This window comes from Pristis pectinata, chromosome 14, assembly GCF_009764475.1.
Source record: "Pristis pectinata isolate sPriPec2 chromosome 14, sPriPec2.1.pri, whole genome shotgun sequence".
Lineage (NCBI taxonomy): Eukaryota > Metazoa > Chordata > Chondrichthyes > Rhinopristiformes > Pristidae > Pristis > Pristis pectinata.
The window spans coordinates 43,135,912-43,148,684 of NC_067418.1; the positions used below are offsets into that span (position 1 = coordinate 43,135,912).

Genomic DNA, 12,773 nt, shown 5'->3' on the forward strand with positions numbered 1-12,773 from the left:
GACAGTCACTGAAGGGTTCCTTGGATCATAGTGGATGCCCAGGAATGAGCAGAAAGTTTCAACTGCTACTGTCCATCAGGTGTCACCGCAAAGCTGAGACAGTGTTACCAATGAAAGGGTAGTTTGCGGAGGTTAAAAGCAAAGCAGATTGAGTGCATTCAAGTGGAAAAAGAATCCTGAAATAGATCAGGCGAAGTCCATAGCACACAAGGTGTTTAAATAAGATAGAGGCTATGAGTCTTTTATACATATGTCGAACATGGTGTCTGTGAAATTATGGGCTCCTTAGTTTAACTTAGTACAGCAAAATCCCAGAAGGTATCATTAGGGACAGAATCAGCACTATAACCAGAATGGAGGAAAAGATACTAAAAAGTGGCTTCTGGAAGAGAAATCCATTTGAATTTTTTTTGAGGAAATCTACTAAATGAGTGAATGTTGGAGTCTAGTTGATATTGTGAATCTTGATTTTCAAAAAGCCATTATTAAGCACTATAAAAATGGATTCAAAATAAAGTTGAGTACTGAGGAGTTAGTGGGCTTAATTTGGATTGGCTAAAAATTACTAAAACTTTCATCCATAAAAGGTAGCTATTAAATGATACATAGGACAGAGATGAGGAGAAACTGCTTCCCCACCCTCCTCCCCCTCCAGAGAGTAGTGAATCTGTGGAATTCTCTGCCCAGGGAATCAGTAGAGGCTACCTCATTAAATATATTTAAGACACAATTAGATTTTTGCATAGTAGGGGAATTAAGGGTTATGGGGGAAAAGGCAGGTAGGTGGATCTGAGTCCACGGCCAGATCAGCCAAGATCTTATTAAATGGCGGAGCAGGTTCGACGGGCCTGATGGCCTACTCCTGTTTTTATTTCTTATGTTCTTTCTGTCTAGGCGTCACCTACTAAAGCTTTCACAATGAAATAAAACCATCCACATCGCTGGTGACAACCCATGTGACTATTATAATGGTGAACGTTGTCATGAACCAGCCAAGAGCTGACGTGAGGGCTGTACCTTTTGAACACCCCTCTCCTGTCATTTAGCTGGGTGGGACTGCCTTCTCCTGCTTTCATCCTTATCTGTTCAGCTGCAGAAAGAGCATTATCTGCAATACTTTACTTCCCTTTATGAATGAAGCTGCCAACAAATGCAGATTTACTTAAGACATTCAAAAGGGAGCTGATTACTGCATGTGGCCAGCATAATCATGTGTACAACATAGCTAGGCATCTGTTTTAGGGTGGGAATGTACGATTGGATATATATTCCAGTCCTTGTGATTTCACAGAATTGGTTAGATAGTCCTTCAGGATTCAACAATAAAGCTTCTGGAATGTCCATAAATAAATTGTTTTTTTCCCCTCCCTGGTAAATTGTTTGGGAGAGGGATAGGGAAAGAGCCATAACAGCATGGGTAAAACTCTATGGATCAGTTAACTTCACGATAAATGTCAGACATCTAACATGAAATGAAGTTATGGCAAAAGGAAACTTGTTGCTAATCTGGCGCCCAAGGTTGAAGGTCTATTCTCCAGTCTCTGCTATGCTTGGAGTCATACCTGACTGGCTGGTTTGTTAACAAACGCGCCCACTTTCCTGGTCAAGGTAGTCTCCAGTGCGTCTTGTGGTGATCCGCTCTTCCCCTCACTGCTCTTTGATAACATTTCTGCTTCGCCACTGTAAAATGAACAAAGGAGAAGACTGATTAAACAAACCTACCAAAGATGTTCATTAATGGTTTCATTATATTTCATTGTTTTCAGCCAGAATCAATACTGAGTCATAGAGGTTCACAGAGCCATACACCACAGAAGCAAGCCCTTTGGCCCATTGAGTCCATGCCAACTATCAAGCACCCATTATACTAATCCCATTTTATTCTTCCCATACTTCAATCAACTACCACGACCCCCCACCCCGGATTCTACCACTCACCTTCACACTAGAGGCAATTTACAGAGGCCAACCAACCTATCTACTATCTCTGGGATGTAGGAGGAAACTGGAACACACAGTGGAGACCTGTGCATTCACAAAGAGCACGTCAACCCCATAAAGACAACACTGGAGGTTTGGATGAAACCCAGTGCGCCACTGTGCAGCCCATTTTCCCTCTCACCACAGGCATGGCTAGACGTACGTTTATTTCCATTTCTCTCTTCTATCTCTAACTTTTAACAGAAGAAGAATTTTAGTTTGACAAACCAATATCTTTGCCTAAAATTCAGATTAGGTGTTGAACAGGTTTAAGGATAGACTTAGTGTAAACCTGCTCCACCATTCAATAGGATCATGGTTGATCAATAAAACACGACTCAATCATCCTCTTATTCCTCCATTCCATTAGCATTCAAAAATATATTGATTTCTGGTCCCGCTTAAGGTAATTTACATAATTTTTATTTGACAAAACAATTTAAACATATTCTAAACATTTGTGTTAATATTTGTTTCTTTTCCCCCCACTTCTCTTAAAAAAAGTTTGACTAATTTTTAGTATTTTAAATCTGTTCAAGGGGCTTGTTTTGGCCATGATAAATAAAGAAGCTGGAGTTCTGCACCTCTTTGGATGGTGACCAGATAACATGCACAAGGAAGGTGTTCTCAGTGAATCTGCTTAAGGCAAGTGTGGGTCAATCAAATCATCTACTTCTTCCAAACTCTAAAGAATACAGACCTAGTCTCCTCTAAGAAAAATGTCATTTCAGGAAGTACATTGTTTCTTGGGCCAGGAAATCAAAACCATAATTCTGACAATTTCGAATTTTGAATGGTTCTGCCCAGAGGTCTTGAGCCCACAACCAGATTAGGCTGCATGTGCTTACTTTTCTTTGAACACAGAAAGAGAACACCATTTGGCCCAAGTTCAAGTGCAGTCAGAGGAAAAGGGCTGCTCTATTTTATTCCATTAGACATAATGATTTAAAAAAAAGGATTGCATGTCATCTAGCAAGGTGCAGACAAGTGTTTACAAACCCATTCTACATATAACTCAAAATGATGGCCCGTAAAACTCATTGCCTTTAAATAAGCTGCTTGGGTACATGTTCAGAGAGGATTGATTACACTTGAATTTGTACAAATAGTTTAGCATTTAACTATCTTGCTGTTTTTTGCACATGCACCAAAATATTCCTTGTGAATTAATTCAGTATTATTTTCCGCATAGTCCATTTATAAATGAATGATGCAAGATGTGAAATAACTCTGTTACATCGGGTTTGAAGGTCAAGGGAACGGTGCTAAACCTGAGGTAGCAGTTATTCAGTTTCACAATGACTTGCTAATTTATTAAAATTTCTCAGCCATTAATTTATGAGACTGATCTGAGACCAAGCGTCACTCAAGGACTTTGTAGGTGAATTTAAATCGGGAGGGATCCCGACCAAAATGAAACTGCTTTGGATTGGTGCTCTTTACATTTTACAAATCTTTATAAATCTGTTATCAGTGATGTGGAATTATATCATCAATCCTACTGTTAAGTTCTAACTGTACCTGCTAGAAGGAGTTGCTGGCACCTGTTGATTCGTATCTGTGGGATTACAGGTTGGCATCCTGTCACCATCAGCCTGGGTACCATGGGCAGGATGCTGAGGCAGAACAGGTACACCACCTTCTTTGCCAGGAATTACCATCTGTTATTTATGAACAGAAGGGAAAGGAAATATTCAAGACCAAATCACTAACTGTGCAAGATTAAATTACATTCAGATGCAAATTTAACCAATACACTTTAGAGTGAAATACAATGCTTCTGGGATTATATAGAAAAACAAATTAAGCACTACTGAAATGTTTAGCTGCAGCTTTGCTTGTTGAGCCAAATACGAATTCTCTCTTAGTACTACATATTTTTCTTTATATTGTATGAAGAACTCTTGCTCTTAATACTGTACTCCATTAATATAATGAAAGATATATTGTGTACTACAGATTTAGGTTTATATTGCTTGCCACATGATTTGGGGAAGCAATGAGGAGCAAAAGTTGGAAGAATACAAAAACCGAGCTCTTTGGTTAATGAACAATCCTCATGGACTCCCAGTAGACGCAAGGACACTTCACATTCAATTCTTTCTGAAATTTAAAAGAATGAGAGATAATTGCATTGGAACATAACATCTGGAGGGAGCTTGATAGGGTAGATGCTTTAAGAAAGGTTCCCTTGAGTGTGGTGGAAGGAATGCGCAGAATTTAGATTAGAGGTCATAGTCTCAGGATAAAAGTTGCAACCACGTAAGACTAAAATGAGAAGAAATTTCTTCTCTCAGAGAGGTGAGGAAGGTGGAATTCAGATCAGTCAGGATCTTGTTGAACCATGAACCAGGTTTGAGGCCTGTCCCTGCACCTATTTGTTATGTTCTCACTCTTTTCTTCAGATGCACATAACAAACCTATAGAGGAGAAAAGAACATTCATGGGAAGTGTGACAGGTTGCTGTGTGACAAATAAAGTCTGCATGTTTAAACTCCCATGACAGGCAAGAGACAGTGGAGATTATAATGTGAAAATTGGCCAGTCCGACCTTGACATTTACAAGGTGAATGTGGGGACATCCAAGTCACCGACTCTGGAGGGGTGGGATGCTTACACTGGGTTCCTACAGGGGAGACCAACTTGAAATTAATTTGCACTGTTTGTATTCTTCTGGGTTTGGGTTTACTTGATAATAAAATGGATGCAGAAGCTGCTAGATCCCCAGGATGAGTGGCCTTTTGGTGCTCCTTATGGTTAGGAGAAGTGCTTCACTTAGACTCTCAGAACTTTTCTGCCTCACCCAATCCCAATTTCGAGCTTTCTTCCCCGCAGGCTCTCTCTCCTTCAAAACTACCAAACAAAGCTTTCTCCTTATACCCTGTTGTTTATCGACATCTTCCTATTCCAGTTCCTGATCTCTCACCATCATCAGCCAATGGACAATCGCCTACCATCAAACTTCATGGAATGACAATCCTTCACCCAATTGTTAGGAACCCAGCAGCAGTCTCCTGCCATCAGTGTATTCTCCCATCTGCTGGTCCATTTCACTAGTAACTGGTGGGGTAGAAAGCCACAAAATACAATGGAGCTGCCACTATCATCCATGCCGTCCCTTGACTTTTTTTAAAAAAAAGACATTTTAACCTTGCCTGCAACTTCCCTGTAAATATCAGGCCATAAAATTCTGTATCTGTCAAACAAATATATTGTATAATGTGTTAAAATTTATCAATGCTTGAAAAACAAAAAGCCTAAAACAGCTTTTTAGGAGATGGGGGAATTCCATTTATGGCAGCTGTGGTGTGGGTAGTCTATGGGAAATATTATTGATGAAGATAAGTTAGCTTTGAAAATATGCTTTGCTGGGAAATGGACGAAGTACCTTACTGAAGAAAGGTCACTGCACAGTGTAGGATGAATGCGCACTTAATATTAAAAAGACTTCTCCCCTTTATTTATTTTTGCCGATTTTTCTCTGCTCCTAAAGGAGCAGACTCAAATTGAAGTACTTTGCCTTCCAGTACCTCAGCTGGTGTCCACTTATGGGCATAGAGAGTAATGGGAGAATCTTGACAGTTTGTCAGAGCTGCTTTACTTCAGGTAGGGTGTCATGATGAAGTGGCTGTTATGATAATGCACACGCCATTTTAACTGTTGAGAGGCCTAACATTCGTTGGAATTTGTTGGCTGCACAGCACAAGGGAGATAGAAAATGGATTGCAAACTACATTGAAGATATCTCAAAGTTCAGTGACCCATCAATGGGAGTCATGACAGGGATGACAAGATAAGATACAAGGACCTGCAGGGGCATCAAGTCACTAATGAGAGGATGAAGTCTGTCAAAGACATTAAGGTAGCATGGATGGTGGTTGCCATGAAAGTAATCAACAAGACCATGTTCTCCCATTCCTGAATTTGGTACCTATAAGCTCTTGGAGTTCATCAGCTGAGCATATTGGCATATTCACCAACATCCTTTTGTGAATGTTACTCCAACCCCCTTATTCCAAGTACCAATTTAATGTTCAGATGCACCTGACATGGGATTTCTGTTCAGATGACCTTGACACAGGAGAAAGTTGATATGCCCCATTGTGTCCATTACAGCCAGAAATGCATTTCCGCACACCCCATCAGTTTAACCAAACTAATGCCTCAATCTCACCTTGTGCAACAACACAGCTCTCCATCAATGTCACTATTAACAAATCTGTTCAACACATGCCATTACTCTCATTCATGAGTCTTAGATTCCCTTGCAGAATCATATATTTACAGTAGAGGAGCTGTTCAATGAGTCAATATTGGCTACAAAAGTGCTATTCAGACTAATCACACTTCCCAAGACTGGGCCCACAGACATGCGAGTCTCTGAACATCAAGTGTACGTAAAGTACGCTTTGAATGTATTGAGAACTTTTGCCATTGCTACTATTTCAGACTGAGAGCTCCAGACCTCCAGCAACTTGTGGGTGAAAGACATTTTCCAAAAATCCCCTTTATTCTTTCAAACAATTATTTTACATAAACCCACTATTAATTAACTGGCCAGATAAGATCCTTCTAATTCATCCTGTTTACACCTCTTATAAATTTTATCCAGCTGGATTAACCCTCCCCTTCGTCTCATCTCCAATGAAAGCAACCCCAGCCTGATTACTTATTCATGACAACTGTGTTCCATCACAAGCAATATGCTAGAAATTTTCCTCTGTACCTTCTCTGGGTGCTGTCACATTCCTCCTGAAATGTAGTAATCAGAACTAACTGCAGTGACCAGAACTAAATGCAGAACTAGTTAGGCCATAAGTAGTATAAAGTTGCAAGAGAGAAAAGCAAAACACTTGAGTGAGGTTGAGAGCATCTGTGGAAACAACAGCTCTGGATATAATCGGCACAACAGAATACAGGGCCATCAAAGGCAGCAGATAGTGGCGTTCACAGATAGAATTCTCTTTCATTCAGCCATATTGCATTAACACCCACTCATGTTGATTTAGGTTAGCAATGAGCAAAAGATACCATATTTAAACACTCTTTGTTGTTAAATTGAATTCAGATCTTAATTCTTCCATGGGTGGTCTGGTATCACTCATCTCACAAGTCTTGCAATACAATCAGAGATAGCTCCTCAGAGTAGGTGGCCAATACTGACTCTGATCTTGCACTGTCACAAGATTCATACTTACTTTACAAACAGCTTCCAGAGTTTGAAAAGGAAGATAGTTGACACCTGTATCAGGTGGCTCAGAACTACCCACAATCTACACAGTTGGACACAGATGCTACAAAAAGCAAGGGTTGTTGACAAACAATACATTGGAGGAATTCAATTAACAATGTCCACTTCTACAGAAAAATTGGTGGAGTTTGCTTTGAGAAAGAACGGCATGGAAGTCTTTGAAATTATGTCTTCATCCCTGGGAAGAATGAACATTATGAAACATCAAATGTAGCAATGAGTGAATGCAGGCTCTCAAAGGTTTAGAGATTACGAATCCCACCTTGAGTAGCCTGCATGATACTCTATTCTTAGAGGTTCATTGACGCAATGATCTGCAGCAAAGTGCTCAGTTGTCAATTGCTAGCAAGGAAAATGCAGGACAGCAATGATAGTGACAAGGGACAACAAGTAGAGGCTCTGATTAAAATACTTATACTCTTCATGCCATCCCCCTATCCCTATTCCCATCTGTACCCTCCACATATTGCCCAGGCAGATGCAACCTCTGAATAGCTGGAGATGAAGCAGTCCAAGGCTGAGCTCTAACAAGCTCCAAAATATAGGGAATGCCAGAAATAAACACTTCAGCTTTCAAAGCAGATGTCAAAGTAACTTGGTTGTGCCAAGATTACAAAGTTTGTGACATTTTAAAGATTTAGGAAAAAGGAATAATCAAATTTTGTGGTTTAAAAGGATTGTGCAAATTGCACACTTTGCACATTACCAGAGTGGTAAGTCTTGGTTCTTTTGATTAACAACTGACAAGTGGATTTTCAGTGTGCCTAAAGTGAGTCATGGATCGATGCTCAGCAACTTAAGGAGAAGGGTAGAAGTAGGGGGTGGACAGGTAAACATGGCTATTTACAGGACTGATCTGACACATCAGATAGATTGCGATATCAGATAGATTGCTGGCATCTAAATGGACATTGCAGTGATGATGCAACACGCATTGCTTGCATCTTTCTTCTCCTCATTTGAAGATGGTACATCTCCCTTGCCTTTTATGCTCCCAGCTGTGTAATGTTGTGCAAATGAATCAGTCCACCACTCTTCTGGAGAACCTCTCTAACGTGCACAGTAGGGTTCCTCTTAATCTGACAACCCAGTCAAGGTCCACCATCATGCTCAGAAGGTTATTTGTGCCAGTGGGAGTGGTGTACAGGACCCTTAATAATAAACACATGATAGTATTGAACATAAAGAAACAATGGAAACTTGTCAGAAAGGGATGGCACTAATCAAGGGGAATTTTAATCTACATATGGATTGGAAAAGTCAGATGGACAGAGGAGGAGTTTGTAGAGTGTTTCTTAGAACAGCATATTCTGGAGCAAACCTGAGGGCAGGATATACTAGCCCTGGTATTGTGCAAACAGATATGAATGAGCTCATCGTGAAGGTACTCCTTGGTAATAATGATCATATGATTGAAATTTGCATTCAGTTTGAGACAGAGAAGGACAAGTCCAAAACTGGTATTTTAAATTTAAAGGGAAACTGATGAAAGCATAGTTAGCAAAAGTGAACTGGGAAATTGTTGGTATTGGTTTATTATTGTCACTTGTATTGAGGTACAGTGAAAAACTTGTCTTACAAACCGATCTTACAGGTCAATTATTAGGATAAGGGATTAGTGAAGCAAGACTGATTTAAGTAGTTCTTTCAGAATACATAGAGCTTTTTGCCATAAAAAGTCTTTGAGTCTTTTTATGGCAAAGATAGACAATGAGCAAGGGGTGAAAAGGTTACTGCAGATAGACAGAAATGTGGAGTTGACCTTACAGTAAGATTGTTTATAATCTTCTCAAATGTGGAGCAAGCTTGAAGGGCCCGGTGGTTTATAAATGCTCTTAATTTGGATGTTGAGCTTTAAGCCTCATCTTCAAGCAACCACCAAGTTTACATGGAAAGGTCAAAAGGAATTAGAAAAAGTGGATGCCATAGAAGAATGAAATTGTGATAAGTCTAGGAATAAAATATACATATGGAGAAACATCTTGAGTTTACACAGAGTTGATGATACCCCTACATGCAAGGGTGGCACCTTTAACAGTAAAGCTGAGTGTGTGTTCATTTTGACCAGCATTACGGATGGCCATTGATATCATTGGGTGCTCTGGAAAACAAGGTGGCATTCACCTGCTTTTTGAATGTGTGAGATTTTGTACATGTGATGCTTTGCTAGAGACAAGGAACTGAAGGCTATTGGTCATTCTAAGAGCTAGAAGCATCTGATCTGTTCCAACATACTAAAAAATCCATTATTACTTGATCCAATATCTTAAGCTATCTGAGGTGCAATTGTTCAAACATGCCCAAGGAACTAGGCCTCTGCTTGTAGGCTGTGACAGGTTTGGCTTCCTACAAGTTGGTTCCTCTTTTCCTGCAACCTGCTGCTGCTCTAGATGCTCTTGTTCATCATTGACCGCTTCTGGATCTCAGGATAAGCAGAGCCCATGATGAGCTGCAATGTGTACTTAACAATCTGGTACCTCCAAATTTTGTAAGGTGAATAGCAAAGTGCACAAACTTAGCTTAAATTCTGATAAAACTTCAAGTTTTTTCACAATCCTCCAATATAAATTCTGTTGTCTCTTGCAGAGGCACAAGACGTGTAGTACCTCACTGGCAACCTGTTTAAAAAGCAGGGGACCGGTACCTTGTTTCCCTTGCTAGCATCCAATTATGTCAATGGCCATCCATGAGGCAGGTCAGAATGAACGGGTGCTCACCTTTTCTTCACTCACAGTTGCTTTCCCGCATATGTAGAAGTATTATCACTCACCCAACACTGTTCAGCATAACTGCTAGTTTTCCAGTGAGTCACCACCTTTAATCATGCACACTACCCAATACACTGTTGAGAAGAACACAAGACTTACTGAGAGTTCTGGTATGGAAGTTGGCATTGTCAGAACAGAGGTGACAGAAATACAACAACAGCATGGTGTCCTTGTAGGAAGTAGGTTGGGAGGGAGTGCCATAAAAGTAGTGGTGTGAATCTGAGGGCTTGTAGTGGATACTAGTCATTAGTCTATCCTCTGATATGGAGAAAGAAAGATCAAGGAAGAGAAAGGTAAAGTCAGAGGTGACCATTTGAAGGCAACAGTCTGGTGAAACTTGGCAGCAAAGGTGATAAAATTTTCTAGCTCAGAAAGCAGCACCATTACAATCATCTATGTGCTGAAAAAAGCTGAGAGCTGGGACCCAAATATAATGAAAGCACCACATATTCCAAAATGATACAGCCCCATTGTTCCCACAGGAATGTCTTTTATTCAGAATACTGGTACTGATCTGAATGCTTTTGTATCTGGGATCTAAACTGCAGTGAAAAGTACTTGAAAAATATTTGCACAACTAAATTTGGAGGTTTTGCCACTTTATGATGCTCTATGAATTTAGTATTACAGGATGAGCAACAATCATTAAAGGCTGATGTTTAAGTTGTTGAGCTATCATAATGCATCGAGATTTTTTTCTTGAACTCTGGATTTTGCCACAATTAGCTAACAGAGAATGATGGTCCCATCTATAATGAAAGAGCCTTCTGAATAAAAATGACTGCTTTCTTGGATTTTTCTTCTGCTTTAGTGAATCTCAACAATTGTGATTTTTCTATTTGCACAGATGCTGCCCAACCTGCTGAGTGTTTTCAGCACTTTCTGTTTGAGTTCAGATTTACAGCATTTGCAGTTTTTCACTCTCAATTTTACCCCAAAATACTAGTCCAAAAAAAAACCCCAGTCATTACTGAACGTTATATTAGTGTGACTTCTTCCCTCGGTAGAAGATAGACTTTTGTATTTATTTGAATCTTTTCGTTCTTACTCTGCAAAAACATATCAATACATGCAAAGAACTAATGTACCTCAAGTACCGTAATTTCAATTTGCAACTAGCAATTTCATTTCTAGCAGCCAAGTGAGTTGATAGAATTGTAAAGCACAGCAGGGCATGCAGATCACCGAGCTCGGTGAAAGAGCTACCCAGCTTCAGTGCCCCCACGTCTTTATACGAGATTTTACTTTTTCAAGTGTAAATTCATTTCCCTTTTGCAAGTTACAATTTGGCCTGTTTCCATTACCCTTAAAGAAGCACATTCCAGATGATCAGTGTGTAATTTTACCCCCAACCCCATCCCACCTGAGATTGCGCAAATTTCAGTGCATGATATTTATGTTGGGAAGTCCTACAAAGAGCAACATAAAGGCAACATATCAAATTTTGAGCAGGATAAGATCCTGAGGGTTCATGGAAAGAATGTTTCCTCATGTGGGAGAATCTAGAACTATGGGTGATGATTTAAAAATAAAGGGTTGGCCATTTTTCTCTCAGAGTCATACACCTTTGGGAATCTCTTCTACAAAAGGGCAGTGGAAGCAGAGCTTTGAATATTTTTAAGGCAGGTGTAGAAAGATTCTTGATAAAGAAGGAGATGAAATGTTACCACAGGTAGATGCAAATGACTCCAGGTTACAATCAGATCAGTCGTAAACTTATTGAATAGCAGAGCAGGCTGAGTAGCCTATCATTGCTCCTAATTTGTATGTTCATATGTTTGGATTTTTTTTTATTGCTTTCCAATGGAATCAAGCAAAGGAAGATTGTCAGGGTTATAGTCAATTACGATTTTGTTGTATTGAAATTATGGTACTTTTCACCTAACACCATTGGCTAAAAGCAAGTCTTTGAATCAAGAAACGTTGACTTTACCTGATGAGGATGAGCAGCATTTACACCAGCAGTTAAGGCTGCTGGGGAATAGGTTAGGTCAGCTGAACCACCACCGAGAGTAGCAAAGGGCTGATAGGAAAGGCGGGAACTGTAGAGCTGGGAGAAAGAAGAAAGGCACAGAAAACAGAGACAGAATCTAAATAGTAATCAGAGTGAGCACACAGGGAACGAGAGGGAAACAAAGGATTGACATCATTGTAAAACTAATGATGCAAAGCCCACAAAGTACCCAGAGTCAGAATTATGATATTTTAGTTTAATTACCATTCAAAAACTAAAAATTAATTGTCCTAGTTTTATACGGATTCTTACCAAAAACTAGTGTAACCCAATAAAGACATTTGATCACGTACACTATGTCATCCTACTATGTTAATTTCTCTAGTGTTACAATCAGATTTGTTTCTTCCCCGTCACTTTCCCATCAGCTATTGAACAACAACTTCATTCCTCTTCAACTGGTAGTAGTTGACTTTATGAACAACCCAACATCACAACAGACTGAGGCACCAGAAAACTTGTACAAAAAAAAAGATGGAGATGCAGTTTGCACTTTGTTCAAGGAAATCACGTGACATATGCTATCTGGTACCTTAACAGATTCTCCAGAGGTTTTCTGCCAGAACTATGGAGTCATCGTATCATTGTGGTGAAGTTTCTAAAGAACAGGTGTAAAATCTGAGTGCCCATTACACTCAAGTTTGACTGGTCAACTGCACCTTGTGCACAAATCAAACTTCCAGATGGAGATCTTGGTCTCTTGATGATCTATCCATATCTCTAGCAAACAGTCCCAAATCAAAAATAAGCACATCCAGGA

General features: G+C 39.8%; 1 protein-coding gene across 6 annotated transcripts in view; it reads right to left on the reverse strand.

Annotated features, from left to right (window-relative positions):
- Nucleotides 1-12,773, reverse strand: part of atg13 (ATG13 autophagy related 13 homolog (S. cerevisiae)) — a 67,801-nt gene that overhangs the window by 8,211 nt on the left and 46,817 nt on the right. For 3 of the 6 annotated variants that reach the window (XM_052029333.1, XM_052029334.1, XM_052029332.1), the window contains 3 exons: nt 11,933-12,049; nt 3,502-3,641; nt 1,563-1,680 (listed from right to left, as the gene is read on the reverse strand). In XM_052029333.1, coding sequence (XP_051885293.1) covers nt 1,563-1,680; nt 3,502-3,641; nt 11,933-12,049 — 375 coding nt within the window. The remainder of the gene's footprint in view (nt 1-1,562; nt 1,681-3,501; nt 3,642-11,932; nt 12,050-12,773) is intronic. The other 3 variants (XM_052029336.1, XM_052029335.1, XM_052029337.1) reach the window with 1 other exon arrangement.